The 18,828-nt window shown below is 38.4% G+C and overlaps 3 protein-coding genes and 1 pseudogene across 4 annotated transcripts; all 4 read left to right on the forward strand.

Moving 5' to 3' along the window:
• Positions 1 to 589: 589 nt before the first annotated feature.
• Positions 590 to 1,172, forward strand: LOC125194028 (annotated as a pseudogene).
• A 614-nt stretch (positions 1,173 to 1,786) lies between these two features.
• LOC125203711 (anaphase-promoting complex subunit 10) lies at positions 1,787 to 3,576 on the forward strand. Its single transcript, XM_048102132.1, has 5 exons — positions 1,787 to 2,164; positions 2,358 to 2,511; positions 2,647 to 2,717; positions 3,089 to 3,193; positions 3,280 to 3,576. Exons 1-5 carry the CDS (start codon positions 1,989 to 1,991, stop codon positions 3,347 to 3,349), a joined length of 576 nt encoding a protein of 191 aa, XP_047958089.1. The 5' UTR covers positions 1,787 to 1,988; the 3' UTR covers positions 3,350 to 3,576.
• A 2,159-nt stretch (positions 3,577 to 5,735) lies between these two features.
• Positions 5,736 to 7,400, forward strand: LOC125202124 (RING-H2 finger protein ATL47-like). Of its 2 annotated transcripts, XM_048100467.1 has the most exons (2): positions 5,736 to 5,829; positions 6,398 to 7,400. In XM_048100467.1, the coding sequence occupies exon 2, from the start codon at positions 6,416 to 6,418 to the stop codon at positions 7,223 to 7,225; it is 810 nt and encodes a 269-aa protein (XP_047956424.1). In that variant the 5' UTR covers positions 5,736 to 5,829; positions 6,398 to 6,415; the 3' UTR covers positions 7,226 to 7,400. The 2 variants fall into 2 exon arrangements, with proteins under 2 accessions (XP_047956424.1, XP_047956423.1); XM_048100466.1 differs by lacking the exon at positions 5,736 to 5,829 and having other exon boundaries at positions 5,887 to 7,400.
• A 2,439-nt stretch (positions 7,401 to 9,839) lies between these two features.
• LOC125201317 (RNA-dependent RNA polymerase 2-like) lies at positions 9,840 to 14,788 on the forward strand. Its single transcript, XM_048099378.1, has 4 exons — positions 9,840 to 10,581; positions 11,533 to 13,433; positions 13,514 to 13,664; positions 13,745 to 14,788. The coding sequence occupies exons 1-4, from the start codon at positions 10,015 to 10,017 to the stop codon at positions 14,528 to 14,530; spliced, it is 3,405 nt and encodes a 1,134-aa protein (XP_047955335.1). The 5' UTR covers positions 9,840 to 10,014; the 3' UTR covers positions 14,531 to 14,788.
• The last annotated feature ends 4,040 nt before the right edge of the window (positions 14,789 to 18,828 follow it).

Below are 18,828 nucleotides of genomic sequence, written 5' to 3' on the forward strand. Positions count from 1 at the left end.
ATATTAAAATGCATTCAAAATATCCGGACTTTAAATTCGATACTCCTATTAAATTCGATATACCAACTTTATAATAAAAATAAATTTGTACTTCCCACCATAAAAATTGACACAAAGACATTTTTTAATCCTTCTCAAATGAATGGCAATCAATTCTAACTATGCATACTATCTTCAGTAACTTAAAAATATAAACCTTAAATAATTTCAGATACTAAAAATTAATTAAACATATTTAATAAATTAATATGTACTTGCACTCATTTACTTAAATAGTAAAAAAAAATTACTTTTAAAACAGAATATACTACTATACAAAGTCTAATTAATTAGAGTGAACTACAAAAATAGTTCTTGGACTATGCGTTTATCTCGCCATTAGTCTCTGGATTTTCAAAACATCTCCAGACAACCCTAGACTAAGCATTTATCTCGAAAATAGTCATTTTTTACTGTTTCGGGACGAAAATACCCTTTTGGAGGGTTTTGGGGGATTTGGACAATTTGGTCTTTTTACATTTTAAATATGATATTATTTCAGTGATGTACTAAATCTGATATTATTTCAAAATTATCATTCTTCTTCCCTTTTGAATCCCCCTACCCAATCTATGCCATGGCCATCTCCGCCGTAAACCATTGTCGCGTCGCCGTCGGCAACTTCATCGAGGAGCTGAAGAACCGCGTCAACATCCTCTCATTCTCGAAGATTCGTCCTCTCTCAAGCCCGTCCCTTCTCTCTCCTTCGACCACCCTTACCCCCGACGAAATTACTCTTCCACCCCTCCATCTCCGCCCCTTCCAACCTCCTCGCCTCCTCCGGCGACTTCCTCTGCCTCTGGGAGGTCAAGGACTCCATAATCGCGGCCATCTCCACGCTCAACAAAAGCAAAACCAGCGAGTACTCGGCCCCGCTGACCTCATTCGACTGGAACGAGGTCGAGCCGCGGAGGATCGAAACGTCGAGCATTGACACGACCTGCACGATTTGGGATATTGAGAAGGACGTGGTGGAGACGCAGCTGATCGCGCAAAACAAGGAGGTTTACGACATAGCTTGAGGCGAGGCTGGGGTTTTCGCGTCGGTTTCAGCCGATGGCTCCGTGAGAATCTTCGATTTGAGGGATATCGGTTATGCAGGGGAATCGGTTGCAGAATCGATCCTCAGCTAATCGCATGTAAGCGGAGTCTTTTTCGACTAGGAGGATGAAGAAAGCGTTGCTCTGCATATCGGCGACGCGATCTATGTTTGGGGGAATGGCTTACCTCCCATCCCCATTTTGGTGCAATCGATCATATCGCCGTTGTCGCTGAAGATTAATCGGCTTACAACTACGCCTTCCTCCGATGCGATTATATTGAGAAGGTGGAGGCAAGTTTGGAATACAAAAGACAGGTGGAGGCAAGTTTGGAATACAAAAGACAGGTGGTTTGGGAGAGATTATAGAAACGGAGAAACGGTGTTGATGGTTTGGGAGAGATTAAACGGAGGAACGACGCTGAATTATTTAGAATTTAGGTAAAAATTTGAAGGGGGTAATTTAGGCAATTGATAAATAGTTAGAGGAAAATAATATTAAAAGAAAATATAACTAAGATAAAATATTAGAAATCTCTTATTTTGAAGAATACGCATGCCTCGATCTCAAATTACCAAAGATTAACGAATTGAATCCCTAATTACGAAAGGTCAGCGAATTTAACCCCTTATTTCAAAATTTCTCACACGCGAGAGGCCTAAACAAAAAGCTCTATTTAATTAAAAAGAATTAACTCCGAAACTACTTTAAATAAAGTGGCGCCTCCATATCCAGCGAAATCTGCCGCCCACCGCCGCGCCTCACCAGCCGCACTCGCCGCCCTGCCTGTCTCGCCGCCTGGCCGCCCACCTGCCTTGCTGCTCCACCGAAATAATCCTTATAAGTTGAAATCAAATTTCGAATTTAGGGCTTAACCCTAAAAACCCAAATCAGGTGCGACGGTGAAAAATGGCTGAGTCGTCGGAGGGGGAGGAGGAAGGGAAGCTGACCGGAGGAAACCCGCAGCTGGTGGTGGACGACGACCTTCGCGATATGGCCAAGAAGGCAGCTTGGAGCGTCAGCTCCTGCAAGCCCGGAAACGGCGTCACTTCCCTCCGCGACGACAATCTCGACACCTACTGGCAGTTACTACCCTTTCACTCTTTGCATCTTTAGACTGAATTCTAAGCTTTGTATTATGAAATTGAGGCTTATTTGTCACCGTGTATACGAGTCCTTTCATGAATGTTTGAATTTTCCAGTGTTAAAAATTTTCAGGTAGTGATGTTGTTTGGATGCAGAGAAATGCTTAAATTTTTAATTTTGATGCATTTTTAGGTCGGATGGTGCACAACCTCATCTTGTTAACATCCAGTTCCAAAAGAAAGTTAAGCTTCAATTAGTTGTTCTGTATGTCGATTTCAAGCTTGATGAGAGCTACACTCCTAGCAAGATCTCGATTCGAGCTGGTGATGGTTTTCACAACTTGAAGGTAATTGTGAATTGAATGCTATATTCATCAGATTTGGTTAGGTCACATTACATTATATTGCTAGTATACTGTTAATTCATTAACTCTGCAAAGATTGATCAAGTTCTTGTTTGATGTGTCCAATAAAATTTTCAGGAGATAAAAACAGTGGAGCTTGTTAAACCAACTGGTTGGGTGTATATATCATTGTCTGGGACTGATCCGAGGTGACTAGCATACTCTTTTCTTTAATCTTGATAATATAGTAGTAGTACTGTGTTTTTTCATCATTTGATAACAACATACATTAGTGTAATTATAATAGATTCATTAGTCTTTGTCTTTGCTGATTAAACTGGTAGCAGTAGCTATTAGATACTAGTTTCGAACTCTAAAATATTGTCCTAACTCGCACACAAAAGAACAAGACACTAGAAGCATGTAAGGACTTTCTTCTCAGACTGGTTAATCATCCTTGCAAGATATCAGGCCGCCTTCTTAAATGATTTTTTTTTGTGACACAAATCATTTTACTGCCAAAGACACGAACCTTAATGTGCCCTCATTGTAAGAAGATTATTGATGATGACTATTTCAGGGAAACTTTTGTGAATACCTTCATGTTGCAAATTGCTGTTTTGTCAAATCATTTGAATGGAAGGGATACCCACCTGCGCCAAATCAAAGTTTATGGACCTCGACCGTAAGTTGAAGTTCTAGCTCAATGACTGTCTTTAAGTGTATTTTTCCCTGTACAAGTAAATGACATTATTGTCTAATATATTGCAGGAATCCCATCCCCCACCAACCTTTTCACTTCACTTCGACTGAGTTCATTACTTACTCAATTCTGCGATGAAGTGGATTTGCCTTGGCTCAGATTAGAGAATTACAAAAGGCTCCAATGGTTTTTGTAGTAATACGGCAGTACTGACCACATAATTTTTGGTGGTCTTTGCTTTCAGAAACCTTACCATCTTGTGGTTGTGATATGGTGTAATATCTTTGTAACTACCTATTGTTTAGCCAAATGTACGGATATGATTGACAACTATTTAGTGCTATACATTAGCAAGCTTTTCTTGATTTCTTGGTTGAGTCATTCGCATACACTGTAGGGATGTAAATGAACTACGTAGTACATAAAATAGAATACACACACAAACTGACACAAAAGAAGAAAAATACATTGTCTGACTAGTTCTTGAAATTAATTTAGAGCTATTAGAGAACATATTTGAGCAATAGGATTGCTTTTCAAGTGCAGACTCTTGCTCTGTCCGTTGTATTTTGTTTCTACGGTAAACTAAGCCAATTAATAGTCAGTCTGCAGCAGTTTCTGTAACCATTTTCAGCTCTTCTCTTCTTTCAGCTGAGCAGAATAAGAAGACTATTTAACATCATCTCAGCTGATGTGTGTATGGATCGCGTAGATATACCATTCATCTTGATCATCTGTTGCTATCAGTGACAAATACAGAAACACCAGAAGCAAGGGATGATGCTCTAGTCCAGTTCATTGCTGCACTTTCTCCAGGATAGAATCAGAGAGAAGTGAACTGGGGCTGGAATACGAGCGCAAATCCATGCAATGATGGCTGGAAAGGCGTGACTTGTGAGAAAAACTTCATCCACATAATCGATCTTGCTGAGCCCACCCTCACTGCTGAGCAAGATGCTGCCTCTGTTGGTGACCAAGGCTCTTGCTGTTCTTAACCTCAAGCTCCAATCATGTCTTTGGAGTTTTCATAAACGAGGTGATGGCTCTAGTCGTGAAAAGAATCAAGGACTGGGGCATTTCTGTATCTGATTTAAAGACGAGGATGCAGCATAAAGACCTCGTGATTCATCAAATGTGATGCCTGCACTAGGCTTCTACTGCCCCAGCTGAGAAAAAAAATCCTTCGTTCTTGCAGATTCTATAATGCGTTGAGTTATTATCAGAAACACCTAAATAAGATCATAACTTTTCTCGTGACACTGAATTTCCATCATTCTGATGATGCTTGTTGGTCCAACTTCGCTCTACTTTTACAGCAAAGTAATGACATTCTTGCCAATTTCCAGGAATCCAACGCGTCAAATCATTGGATTGGCCAAGCTGGAACATTGTAGGCAAAACCTTCAATGCACTAGCTTTCATGCATGAGGGGCTGCAAGCTGATGGATTCCTCATGGAAACATAAAACATCGAACATACTACATAAAGACGAAAGACAGTCCTGCATAAGTGAGACAAGACTATCTTTTCTTGATAGAATCAAGAGCTTTCAAGCAAACAACTCGCCTGCAGCTGTCGCCCAAAATAAGGCGTTCGAGGCAGATACTTACTGCTTCGGCCTGGTCCTCCTCATGCTACTCATAGGAGAGCCGGTCTAAAGCCACAATGGACATGTCTAGCTAAGTTGATGAACTCCACAACTCGACAAGACTTGGTAACAGCTGAAGTTCTCAACAGATCAGAAAGCGCAAACAAGGAGCAGATGTAGGTCATTAAAATCCTCAATCAATCTTATACAAATACAATCCATATACCACTCTCTCTCTCTCTCTCTCTCTCTCTCAATAAGAACAAACATTACTTCTGAGAGCACACTTTGACCTTTGTACTTTTTTTATCTGTTGTAATAAAATTTAAGAAAACGATCATATTTTTACGACAACTTTGTCTAAACTTCTCCACAATTGACTCACAACGTATGTTATAAGCATACATAAATGATATGTAAAAGAACAAGTATTCTATACTTCACCTATAAAACACAAAAAGAACAAATGCTTTTTACAAATGGGGTTGCTGCTCAGTGACTCAGCAGTTAGAGGAAAAAACAACAACAAACATGAAAATAACTGCAAATTATGATTAGTCATAATCACCCTCTTGAATAGGGAATAGTTGGCATGCGTGCAAGGCAAAATTTAGCAGTGTTTTTTTCCCATTGAAATGGACCCTCCATATCATCATCAAAATTTATCTATTCAATGCTTATGTAACTAAATAATGCTTTACTCATGCTATTCTCCATAGTTTTATTATACATTTTGATTTCCACCCTCTCACCCCTTTAAATATATATTCTCTTATAATAAAATGATTCATTACTGGATCTTGATTTCTTATTTAATACTCCTAGCTTTTTACATGTTTAAATTACGAAATGAAAAAAAAAATAGAATGTGAAGTCAGCATGAGGATTATTCATAGAAGGACAAGACTGATAATGTTTGAAAACAAAAAGATTGCCCTAATTAATCTTAGATAAAGAAAAGAAACTCCTCAAACACACACCATAAGGTTGGTGAAAGCGACAAATGGAGGAGCCCTTTTGCTGATATCAGGTAAACTAAAAGACAGAAGCCATAGTTTCAAGTTTGTCATTACACCCAACCTTGCCTCCTCTCAAATCTTGTTGCAAATTTCAGTTCACACTCTAAACTCCATTTTTATACACACTAGCACAATATGTGAGTAGTTTATTTATTTTTGTTTGCCAATCTTGTTTGGACATATTTTCTCTGGAAATCTTGATATTCTCAAAAATAGTTCCATTTATTACCAACCCTATAAATAAATCCCTGTGTGGATTGATTGTTCACAAATCACAATCCCTGTCAGCTTAAATCAGTTTAGTTTGCCTGCAAGTTCAGATTTTTATTCTTGAATTCTTTTACCAGTGTGCTTTTTGACATGTTATATACTCCCCTATCCTTGTTTGAACACCTTCCTGTCTGAATTCCATTTGAAGGGCAATTTGTTCAAGTTTTTCTTGTTTTGTGAACTATATTCTTGAACTCTGAATAGCCCTCATTTTCAGTAGTTGTGTCATCAATGGGCAGAATCAGCCCACTAGTTCTCCTAGTGATAGTGATTCTTGCAATTGGCTTCTTCCTACTTGGATTGCTACAGCTTGTGATTAGGTTTGTGATGAAGTGGCCATCATTTTCCTCAATCTCACACTCCAGCAGGCTCCCTGATGCTGCTTCCCACACATTCCAGAGGCAGCTGCAGCACCTTTTCCGTCTGCACGACTCCGGCCTCGATCAGTCACTCATCGATGCTCTGCCACTTTTCTACTACAAGGACATCATAGGATTGAAGGAGCCATTTGATTGTGCTGTCTGCCTCTCTGAATTGTCCTTTCTTGACAAGCTCAAGGTCCTGCCTAGCTGCAGCCATGCCTTTCACATCCACTGCATCGAAACATGGTTGCTGTCGAACTCCACGTGCCCTCTGTGTCGAAGCCTAATCGGAATTGGGAATTATACGGAGAACCCCTTGTTCAGTACTTGTGATTTGGATCACCAATGGAGCAGCTTGTCTTTCCCTAGTGGCGCGTCTCTGCCAGAGACGAGCAATGCTGGGCCGGGCAGGACGCTCTCCATTCGTCTTGGGAAGTTCAGGAGCACTAATGAAGGAGTAGAGAGTGAAATGAAGATGCAAAATGAGGTCACTAGCAGCAGCATTGATGCTAGGAGATGTTATTCTATGGGTGCTTTTCAATACGTTGTTGGCGAGGCCAACCTTCAAGTGGCCTTGCCTCGTGGCAGTGGCGTTGCAACGAGGGCTAAAGTGCGACTTGGGGGTGATAATGTGGAAGCGGATGGGAAAAAGATTGGTGTTAGGAGTAGAGGGGATAGCTTCTCTGTATCCAAGATTTGGCTATGGTCCAAGAAAAGCAAGTTCACTACTACATCACAAGCAAATGAAAATATAGTAGCAAGTGATTTAGTATGAAAAAGGGGTTGTTTTATTATAGTGTTAGATGAGGAAATAGTATAGTTTTCTATACACACACACTACATTAGTTTTTCACCTTAGCAGCAATGATGATTAATTTTGTTTTACTATAACTAGTTTTGTTAGTATACTGCACACAGATGGAGGTGAACAAGTATGTGGCCATTTTTCACATCCCAGATTGTTTCTCAAGATGTTGGTATCTTGTTGCTGTCTGCTGATAATATGCTGTTTTTATGTTCATTTTAAAGCATCATAATGATTATAGGTTTGACAACCCTTTTTGACTAAATATTTGGTCAACACTGATCACCAGTAAATTGGGGATTGTGTTTTAGTGATTCTTATTGTGAGGATTTTGAGTAATAAAAGATGTTTCAGATATTACAAGTGGTTGACTACTTGACTGTTTTGAATATAAAATACCTTTCGTGCATTGTGGAATTAAAAAAAATGGCATTTTCTTGAGAAAGAAATGATACAATGCTTAAAGAAGAAGATTTTTTCTTGCACCTTTAGAGGAAAAAAGGGAAGGCCACAAAGTAAGAGGCATGTCGAAAACTTTATTCTTAGTGGTGAAAGCTGTGACTGGGAATTGGATTCCCACTTGCAAACTGTAGTTATTTGTGGAGTGATTTTCAGTTGATTGATCTTATTATTGTATTTGTATTATACTCCTTTAGACAAAATAAAAAACATAATTTAATCTAGAATGATCAACTATGGAGTAGTTCACTAGACACATTATACTTTCAATAAATCTGGCTGGTCATGTTTTAACTCAAAGACAAATATATAAATAATTGAAAAGTCTTGTGTTAGACATGTCCTGTAAATCTAGTCATTTTTCTTAAATTCGAAATAGCGAATTTAACGAAGCATAGATGCTGCGATGGCACAGTTAACGAGAGTAAATGTAGCATAGTTCGTATGAATGCTCTAGGTCGTGAGTTCGAGACTCTCTACCTCCATTCCTACTTTTTATTACTTAGTACCCCCTCCGTCCCTGATTAGGAGTCACACTTTAACCGGGCACGGATTTTAAGAAATGTAAAGAAAAGTTGGTTGAAAAAGTTAGTGGAATGTGAGATCCATTTTTTATATTGGTTTTATAATAAAATGCGAGTGAATTGAATTAGTGGAATGCAGTGGCGGATCCAGACCCCGAAAATGGTGGGGGCGAAAATTTAATATTTAAATATTTAATATTTAATTTATTAATATTTTTAATAATTAAATAAATATTATTGTATTAATATTTAAGTAGCACTAGCTTCGTTAATAAAATATATACATGAATTAGCATGCAAATATAGGCAAATTAGTAAAAGTTTAGATTTCATAAAGTATTTAAAGGTATTATTTTGATGATAATAAATAAATATGAATAGATTTTATAAAGTATTTAAAGGTATTATTTTGATGATAAGAAAGAAATATGAATTGATAAACTAAAAGAGTAAAAAATGAAAAAAAAAGGCTCTCGTTGAGGATTGATCCTTAGACCTCTTAGAAAAAAATCAACACACAAACCATTAGACTACTCCATTTTATATGCTATTTATTGAAAACAAAGTATATTTCTACACTCCACGGTGGGGACGGATATGCTATTTTCGGCTCGATTCAAGGGAAAGTTTAGGCTCTCCGAACGGCCGGGAAGGGGCGACCGCCCCCTCCTGCCCCCCCTAAATCCGCCACTGGTGGAATGTGAGACCTACTTACCATTTATGGTAAAAATGAAGTGTGACTTTTAATTGAGGACGGACCGAAATGGAAAAGTGTGATTCTTAATTGGGGACGGAGGGAGTAGTATTTTTAAAATATGTCATTCTCTCTTATTTTTATTTCTTTCCAATTTATATCACAATTAATCTCTATTGGCTATTTTTCTTTAGCTTCCTGATTCTGATTTTTTTTTTCCTACTATGTTCTTTATTACAAAGATAATAATATATTACTACTATTATTTACGTCGCTAGATATCGTTAGTGTTTTCGATGCAAACGTTTCTTCTATCGACAATTATTGTACTACATCTTTTTATCACCAATTTTCTAATTCATTTTCTCCCATTACTTATCTATTTCATGCAAATTCTACCGTCAATAAATACTACTAGTACAACCTTTTCGAGAATTCCAACTCCGAAAAAATCTCATAATTATTAAGTGTAGTTGGGGTTCCAACATTAAATGTGCGCCTTTGACTTGAAGCTTGCATCAAAGCATGACATCTGCAAATTAGACGTTGAAATTGATAACTCGTTATGCAACTATAGTATGTATGCTTAACTCGGATAGATCAGAGGACAGTAACTACAAATAAACTGATACCAAATTTCTGTATGCATTAGTGGCCAAATTGTCCAAACTCATTCTTTTTGGAATTGATAAATAAATTTAAATTTAAAAGTCGCGCCACCCCGACTCAAATCTAAGCAATTAACCTCTCTTCTTACCCATCTGGATAGAACATCAATAATTTCTTAATTTCACATTCTTCCAAACTCTTTCCATTGTGGAGTAACACTGTTTCACATTCAATTAATTTCATTGTCATATATATCTAGCTAATTTCAAATATGATTCGAAAAAGAAAAAAAGGAAAAGAAAAACAAAAGAGGAAAAACTGTAGGATCGGACCTCCGTCACGCGCCCACTGCGACGAGGCAGTGTGCGTGGGCCGCCACTTGAAGATTTCTCAAAATCCCCCCCTTTTGAAGTCCATCAAAATTCACACTCGACACACAACAGAAACACCCCGTCTTCTCTCCCTCGCTCACCATGATCATCCCCTGTCTCTCAGAGGCAAGACCCACTCTCACAGTAAAGGTATCCAACATCCCACCCATAGCCATAGCCAAAGACCTCCAGGCATTCCTCGAGTCCCTCCTCGGACCAGACACCCTCTACGCCGTCGAAATCTTCACGGAGCGTGACAACTGGAAGTCCAGAGGCCATGGCCGCGTCCAATTCGAGAGCCCAGAAGCCAAGATCGAAGCTTTATCCCTCTCCCAGCACCGGAACCTCCTCTTCAACGGCTATTACCTCACACTCGCCCACTCATTGGAAGAAATCATCATTCGACCCGTAGACCCGGTTTACCGGGTCGGAGGCGGCGCCGGCTCGCTCCTGTTTGCTGGGATCATGATTAGGCCTGATTGCATGGGGACTTTGGAATCTTGGGGTGGAATGAAGCTCTGGTTTATGCCTGACAGGAAAAGCATCCATTTTTTTGTGGAACACGAGCTCCAAAGCTACAAATTGGAGGTGCAATTTGGGGATGTTTTGGAGAGCGGACCGTGTTGCTTGGATAAGGGTCATAAGAAGGTTAACGCCATTCTTTTGAAGGTATGGTTTTTTGCATTTTTTAGTGGTTTGGATTTCTATGCTTAAGGTTTTGGGGTTTCTGCACAAGTTCTCCTGTAGAATGTGTTTCTTTAAGTATTGTGCGATGATGAATGCTGTATGGCTATAGTTTCCTTCTAGTTACTGTTTAGTTTGGGTGGTGATCAAGTTTCTATTGTTCTTAATTTGATTATTGGAGTAGGGCTTTCTGGTTTTGTTAGCAGTTGGCATTTCGTGTTTATTTTATTCCAGTTTGATCAGAATGATGAATTAATGTATACATGAACTGGTTGGCGTCTATTACGATGATTTCTTGAAGTTTGGTTGGTGTGAGTTAGTGGTTATGATTGATTTATTTGGTTGTACTGCTTAAATAATGTAGAGGCTTATTATTCGTAAAGGAGATCTGTGTATAAGGCTTGCTGCACTTGTCCTTAATAGATGTATGGACATACAAGATACGGTCGAAGAGCTTATACATGGTGATACGATGTGGAGAAACTGTTACTAAGTTTGAAGATTTGTGTTGGCTTATTCGGGTTTGGAAATTAGATGAGCAAAATGTCCTTTCTTCCCACTTGTTGGCATCTTAGGTTCATTGCTTTTGAATCTTTTTCTTTCTCAATTCCAAAAGAGCTAACTGTTGTTTATCATGACCAATGTTTAACAAAAAAAACAACTGCAGAAAGATAGTGAACTGGGTCATGTATACTCTATGAAGGCTTTACTTAGCTTGTTGTGTTTATATTTATGGTCATACGCGTGCCATTTATTTGTTTTCATTTTGTACCCATTTCACTATTCACTGATCATGTCCAAGTTGAAGTCTTCTTTGTTCTACGCCTATAGATCATGCATTGATATATTTCTGTTTGGAATTGTTTGTTTTGTTAGAATTTGTATGAGTCAATTCTAGTTGCAGTCTAGCTTTATTCTTTCCTTTCTATTCCCCAGCTTAGACATGCACCAAAAGTATTCAAAAAGGTTTCTGGGCCAAAGATTGCATCAAGATTCACTACTGATAGGTATCACATCTGCAAAGAAGATAATGACTTTATATGGGTTCGAACAACTGATTTTTCGGGTATCAAGTCAATTGGATATTTGTCCGCACTCTGCTGGGAGATTGAAGAAGGATTCTCAAATGTAGACCTATACACATCTTTGCCGTACTACGCAAAAGATGTGACTGAACTATGGTTTGAGGAAGTGCAGTTTGAACATGCCTCCAATTTAGTTCCAATTGTGAAAAATAACTCGGATTTTCAAGTACCTTATGAGGTCCTTTTTCAGATTAATTCACTGGTGCATCGTCAAAAGTTGAGCCTTTCAGCGATAAACAACGATGTATTTCAGGTCCTTAGCAACATGGACATGGATACTGCTCTGTTAATTCTCAAGGAAATGCACAAGTTGCCCTCTACTTGTTATGAACCTAAGTCATTTATCGAGAACCAACCTTCCATTACCACTCACAATTGCAAGAATCTTCCTTCAGCGGCTTCCAAGAGACTGATCGAGCATAACATAATGAGCTGTCATAGAGTTATGGTGACTCCAACTAAGATATTTTGCTTGGGTCCTGAACTTGAATCCTCAAACTACATTGTGAAGAACTTTGCTGATTACGCTTCAGACTTCATGAGAGTCACCTTTGTTGATGAAGATTGGGGCAGGCTTTCTGTGGGTGCAGTTTCCACAAGCATAATGAAGGGCATCTTTGCAAAGCCTTATAGAACGGACATCTATCGCAGAATAGTCTCTGTTCTCCGGGATGGGATTGTCATTGGAGACAAAAAGTTCGAATTCTTGGCTTTTTCTGCCAGTCAACTGCGTTCGAACTCAGTTTGGATGTTTGCTTCGAACGATCATGTCAAAGCAGATGATATCAGAGAGTGGATGGGATGTTTCAATAAGATCCGAAGCATCTCAAAATGTGCAGCGCGGATGGGTCAGATGTTCAGCTCGTCGGTGCAAACTCTGCAGGTCAGTCCGAGGGATGTAGATCTTATTCCTGACATTGAAGCTGTTTCCGATGGCGTGAAACATTGTTTCTCAGATGGAATTGGAAAGATTTCCACTGCATTTGCTAGAGAAGTTGTCAGGAAGTTGGGTTTGTCTCATGTCCCATCGGCGTTTCAGATCCGCTATGGCGGCTATAAAGGGGTGATAGCTGTCAACCGGCATTCCTTCCGGAAACTTTCACTGCGAAGCAGCATGCTTAAATTTGAGTCCTCGAATTGCATGCTCAACATTACAAAGTGGAGCGAGTCCCAGCCGTGCTACTTGAACAGAGAAATCATTACTTTGTTTTCAACTTTGGGAGTCAAGGATAGCGTGTTTTTGGCAATGCAAGACCAGCAACTACAACTGCTGGGAACAATGCTGACGAACGCCAAGGCAGCGCTGAACGTGTTGGAGAGCACCGGTGGGGGTGATATGAAAAGCTTCATGTCAAGAATGTTGCTCCAGGGCTATGAACCAAAAAAAGAGCCATATCTTCTGACAATGCTACAATCGCATCTTGAGAACCAGATCTCGGATATACGAAGCAGGGGTCGCATCTTTGTCCCAAAGGGCCGCGTTTTAGTTGGATGCCTAGATGAGTCCGGGACTTTGGAGTATGGCCAGGTTTTTGTTAGACTAACCATGAACACAGCCGAGTTGGAGGGTGGAGATCAGCCTTTTTTCCAAAGGGTGAATGAGACTACTTCCGTCCTTAAAGGCAAAGTTGTGGTGACAAAAAACCCATGCCTCCATCCAGGTGATGTCAGAGTTCTTGAAGCTATATTCGACGTGAAACTACTGGAGGATAATATGGTGGATTGCCTTGTTTTCCCCCAGAAAGGAGAAAGGTACATTTTTCTTTCTTTCTTAGGTTCTTGCGTATTAGCTATTCGTGTTTCTGGTAGGAATTGACGTGATGGTTTTGCAGGCCTCATCCGAATGAATGCTCTGGTGGAGATCTTGATGGTGATCTCTATTTCATAAGCTGGGACATAGATCTCATCCCACCTCGCACTGTGACCCCGATGGACTACACCGGGCGACGGCCACGCATCATGGACCATGAAGTGACCTTAGAGGTAGTCTGAATTCTGAAACTTGCTTTTTTATCTTGTTTTTATTAGTTCCATTACCTATTTTTCTGCATTTTTTTTTTCAGGAAATACAAACGTTCTTCGCCGATTACATGATCAGCGACACTCTGGGCGCAATCTCTAATGCACATTTGGTCCACGCGGACTGTGAACCCGAAAAAGCTCTCAGCTCCAAATGCCTCGAGTTAGCAAACCTTCATTCTATGGCAGTCGACTTTGCGAAAACAGGTGCTCCGGCTGAGATGCCAAGGTATCTAAAACCCAGAGAGTTTCCCGATTTCATGGAGAGGTGGGAGAAGCCCACCTATGTCTCACATGGCGCGTTAGGCAAGCTCTATCGCGCCACCATTCAGTTCATCAAGGAGATGAAGCCGGACCCGGTCTTTCCAGATGAGATCCCAGCAGACGCATTTGATCCGGATCTCATCGTCGATGGCTACGAGTCCTTCATTGCAGCTGCTGAGAGCCACAAGGAACAGTACATAGACAGGATGAATGCGCTTTTCAGTTACTACGATGCAGAGAGCGAAGTGGAGATTCTAACCGGGAATCTGCATCGCAAGTCGGGGTACTTGCAGTACGATAACCGGAGGTATGGAGAGGTGAGGGAGCGGATCTTGGTGTCGGTGAAGAGCTTGATGAAGGAGGTGAAGGGGTGGTTCAGGAGCAGCTGCGGGAGCGAGGGGGAGGAGCAGCAGAAGCTGGCATCGGCGTGGTATTATGTGACGTACCACTCGAGCTACTCGAGTGGCAGCCAGAACTGCCTAGGGTTTCCATGGAGTGTGGGTGATATCCTGATGGACATAAAGGAAGCTAAAAGTAAGATGCTGCTTGAGTACTCTGTTGAGTGACATGCTGGCGCGGATGTAGAAATTTGTTTTAGTAGGGACTGACTATATATTCTAAATTTCTAAGATCGGAATTTTGAGACGAAATTAACTAAGTTTTGTTGTGATGATAGGGGTTTCGCCAAAAATTCGACAATGCCATATGAAAAAAAAAATACTACTAGTACTACTAGTTTGGTTTTACTATTTTACACTTTCATGTAGCATAGCATCTACAGACCACTTCTACTACTATCATTGTTAGCTATTCTGCATTTTCAATCTTTTTGTTTTCCTTTTTATGTTTAATATTATCCGTAATTATGTTTTTGGAAAGTTGATCTGCTTAAAATTAATTAATTTTAAATTTAAATTTTATTAGTATTAAAATATATGTGTAGACATAATTTTTTGGAAGAAAAAACTAACTTATGAAATTTTTATTTTTATTTAAAAATAAATGCATTAGATGGAACCATGTAGGTGTGTTGATTCTTAAAGTTGAATTGTTAATGTTCATAGTAAAGTTTGAAATGCTAATGCAAGTACACAACAATTAACTAAGTTGCTATAATAATATAGTATGATAGTATAATACAATCAAGAGAACATCAGCTCTTGATCTGATTATAAAAGTAATCTAATTAATAAGATAGGAGTTATGTTTTTACTCCATCCAGTAAGTTGAATGTTTTGAGTTTAGAATAAATGGAGAAACAATATTAATTCTCTTTTAAAATACGCACTATCTTTGTCTCGTTCAATATGTCCATAATCATAAATGGCACGGAGTTTTAGAAAAAAATATTTAGTGCAATATAATAGGGAGATGAAAGGTAGTTGGATATTAAGTGTAATATAGTGTAATTTGTTTTCAAATATGAAAATTGAACATTTTAAATGAGATAAGCTAAAAAGGAATGGTGAACATCTAAATGGTGAGGGAGAAAGTAGTAAATAAATAAATAAAAAGTGCTTTTATCTATTCGTCTTTGTCCATTATTTGGTTCAAAATTCGCGCACTAAGAAAGTGGATATTTTCATGTCAAGAGTAATAAAGAAGCACTACCCTGTCATATCTTCTATCTACATGCTTCACCAAATGAGATAATGTTTAAAAAAACTCACGAAAAAGAAGCATCACTTCCAATTTGACTAATCCACATCAAAACTTTAAAGTTTAAACCGCCAACAAGAAACAACAATAATAATTAAATCCATGAGTCACATAAAACAAAAAATGAAATCTTTAAAGCTTGCACGCATCTACATATATTCAAATATAAACACAACAGTTCTAATAGTTCAGGAACAAAAAAGAAACGACGTCGGAAGAGCCTGCATTTGAGATCAAATACACTATCTAATTCGCAAACAAAACAATCATAAAAAATAATGTAGTTTTTTAATCCAAATAATTGACTGAACATGAAAAGAAAAAAACACAAGTGTGGCGTGTACAGCTAGACGAAGGTGGGCCCATCGGTGCCGAGGTCCATCGAGCCCTTGGCGTACCTCGACGAGAAATTCCGCGACGCGTAATAGTAGCCGTCGGCGTCGTCCCCTTCCGGCGCGAATTCCCCGCTGCCGTCGTCGAAATTCATGGCGTAGCTCAACGGATCGTATTGGAAATTGGCGTGCTTTCCGGCGCTGCGGTTCCGATTGAAGCGCCGGATGAACGTCTTCCACCTAGGGCCGGCGACCAGCTCCGACCATTCGCGGATCTTCATCACCGCGCCGACGCCGCGAGACCAGAAGGAGGGGCGTATTCTCTGCCACCACGTGGGGCCCGCGGGGTCCCGGTCGAAGCAGGGGAAGCTGAAGCAGCCGCGGCGGCGGAAGAGCGATTCGGAGGAATTGTCGAGCGGTTGTGTGATCTGGATCGGGGTTTCGCGAGGATCCATTGTATGTATAGAGTTGTATAGGCGGCGCGGGGGGAGAGTGTTATGGTCCGCGAAGTATTTTCTTCTCACTCATTTCTCTCTCGAGCTCTGCTTTTGCAGCACATAACGGCTGAAGAGAATAATTATTGATTTGGAAAAATATCGGCCCAAAAAGGGCTCAAGTGTAAAACGGTGCAGTCAGGAAGTTTGGTTAAACTATCGCGCCAATAATATAAAGTACTACTAGTAAAGTTAGTAAGAATACATTATTCACGTGAAAATCCACTGAAATCAAAGATGGTTCTTTTAACTTTAAATGTTCAATTGCTAATATGAATATAGTCACATGAATACTCATTAATTAGATATATCAATCTCATATTCCATTCCTCCCATAAAAACAACCAATATCCATTTATGACAATATTTTTTCCTTTCTCTTTTACTTTAGTACTCCCCCATCCGGGATATAATCAATTGCTAACTAATTACCAATCCGTCCGGGATATAATTAATTGCTAACTAATTACCAATCCCAAATTGAGATCAATTTTCAACCATTAGATGAGAAGATCTTGTGGTTAATATAATGCCAAGTGTAATATATTTTAAATTTAAATAATTATTAATTAAATTAAAATGGTATTAATGTCAAATCCTATGTAGTAATTATAACTAACTACTTTCTCTCTCCTCAAAATCATCTCAAATCTTTAAATTTATGTAACTCTCTCAATTTAAATTATTTTTTCGCAAAAAATATATCAAATTAAAGATAATTTAATAAGGATTCCAACGAGATCTCAATTGCATATGTTCCGACGACGTTCGGATGATGAAATTTGATATTTTTTATTTTAGTTTTCGTAAATGTTGATAACCAGATTTTTATCAACAAATACATCAAAAAATCTCAATAAAACTATGTAAAAATCTCAATAAATATGTGTTGATATTTTCTTGTACTAATGTTGATATTCTTATATCATATTGTTGATATTTGTAATACACAATGTTGATATAAAAAAACACCCACGAAAATTATCATATGATAACATAATGACGATATTACCCTTTTGTTGATATTTTGTCTACTATCTATTGAGATTTGTGAGCTTTAATCTCATCCACTCATTTTAAAATCCAAGAGTGGAGATTTAGTCTTGATTTTAGATTAGGGTGCTATAAGCATTAGAATAAGACCCCTCCCCCGTCCTATAAAAATATACACACTTTCCATTTTCGTCCGTCCCACAAAAATATGTGCATTCCATTTTCAGAAAGTTATATTGATTTAATAATGTATGTCCCACTATCTACTAACATTATTTTTACTCTTACTTTACCATACCATTCACCTCCTCTCTCTTATTTTACCAATTTTTTCTTAATTCACGTGTCATACCCATTGCCCATACTTCTATGGGTCGGAGGGAGTATTCATGGGCTCCATCATCCGTTACATAATTTCAACTATTTTGTCTCTTTCTCTCTTACTTTATAAATTCCGTATTGAAATATTTGTCAATCCTAATTCCTAAATGACATATTTTTATTGAACGGGGGAGTATATAATTTTCAAAAGACTTGACTATGGTACTCATAAGTCATGCATATTCTGATATTCATATCTTACTTCCAAGTATCATCATGGAGTATAACTTTTGAGCATCTTTTTTTACTACTTCCTCCGTCCAAAAAAAAAGAAGACAAATTTGTCATTTTTTGTTGTCCACGAAAAATAAGGCACATTCAAATAAATGGACTCCACATTCCATTAATACTACTTTTTTTTTATATTTATTTTCCTTTTCTCTTACTAATAATATGAACTCCACATTCCACTACCACATTCCACATTACCACTACCAATTCTAAATTAAAACTCGTGCCACTCACAAAGTACCCTATTTTTCGTGGAGAGAGGGAGTATATTATAATTTCATGTTTATAAACGGAATGTTTAAGATTAGAAAACACTAAACTTTCGATGATGAAATAATCAAATTTGCTTCTTTTGTCACCATGTATAAGAGTATAATATATTGATCTCGCCAATTAGATCTATAAATTTAATGGGTCTTTTACATCGCATTTGATTTGTCAATAAGTACATTATATAAGTTTTAATTAAAATGAAGTATTAACAAAAGTTCTTAATTGTAATTGTAGGAAGACAGCCACCAACCTTGCCAAAACAAAAACATTTTTAAAGAAAACACATATTTAAAAGACAAGTCTCCTTTACCAAAACACCTAAGAATTAGGATATGCTAAAATATGATTGTTTGAAAATGTACAGATTATTTTATGAAGCTAGATGGCAAAACTAACTAACTTGAGACTTTACCGCAGCTGTATTCTATGTCTGTATTTAACAAAATCCAGATTATTTTAAGAGGCTGGATGGCCAACCTAACTAACTTGACCATCTACGGC

This window comes from Salvia hispanica, chromosome 1 (genome assembly GCF_023119035.1).
Source record: "Salvia hispanica cultivar TCC Black 2014 chromosome 1, UniMelb_Shisp_WGS_1.0, whole genome shotgun sequence".
Classification (NCBI taxonomy): domain Eukaryota; kingdom Viridiplantae; phylum Streptophyta; class Magnoliopsida; order Lamiales; family Lamiaceae; genus Salvia; species Salvia hispanica.